Source organism: Merops nubicus, unplaced genomic scaffold (genome assembly GCF_000691845.1).
Source record: "Merops nubicus isolate BGI_N331 unplaced genomic scaffold, ASM69184v1 scaffold52709, whole genome shotgun sequence".
NCBI classification, from domain to species: Eukaryota; Metazoa; Chordata; class Aves; order Coraciiformes; family Meropidae; genus Merops; species Merops nubicus.
Window position 1 is genome coordinate 1 of NW_008631359.1, and position 656 is coordinate 656.

The window sequence follows — 656 nt, forward strand, 5'->3', positions numbered from 1 at the left end:
GGGCCCAAAACCGACCCCAGGATTCCATCAGAAATCTCCCAGCCTTGACTATCTCTCACCCAGAGAGAACAGCAGCAGCCTCGGGGAGACTTTCCTCATGGTGGGGGGGGTTGATGCACTTGCCCATTTTTGGGAGTGACATCTTTCAGGCCCCACCCCCTCTGTGGTGGGGACACTTGCCCAGGGGACAGCAGAGGCTGACTCACCCCGATGGTTGAGGCCATGTAGTCTGCACACATCTCAGCGAAGTCCCGCTCCAGCACCCCGTAGTAAAGCCCATAGAAGAGCAGGGAGATGCCAAAGTCCATTGCATCTTCTGGTTTGATTCTGCAACATAAGAAGCCCAAAGAACATCAAGAGGAGTTATGTGGGGCTCTCTTGGGATGTCCACAGCACCAAGTCAATCACAGGAGTAATCCACCACGGCAGCGAACACACGTCACTGAGCAGCAGCACCCAAAGAGGTCTTCTAGTTGCCTGCCAAGAACAACCCCAGCCCCTGCTGCTGGCACACTTCACCTGGGCCATCAGCAAGCAGTGTTTGAGTGCAGACCACAGGATCCCAGCACAGGTAGGCTGGAAGGGACCTCTGGAGATCATTCCATCCAGCCCCCCTGCTTCAGCCTCACATCCAGGATCATATCCAGGGCGGGTTT

At 55.9% G+C, this 656-nt stretch overlaps 1 protein-coding gene across 1 annotated transcript in view; it reads right to left on the bottom strand.

Annotated features, from left to right (window-relative positions):
• Positions 1–206: 206 nt before the first annotated feature.
• LOC103779872 (RING finger protein 121-like) overlaps positions 207–656 on the bottom strand; it is a gene marked incomplete at both ends in the record, with an annotated part of 1,607 nt that continues 1,157 nt past the window's right edge. Inside the window, one exon of the mRNA XM_008947515.1 lies at positions 207–327. Coding sequence (XP_008945763.1) covers positions 207–327 — 121 coding nt within the window. The remainder of the gene's footprint in view (positions 328–656) is intronic.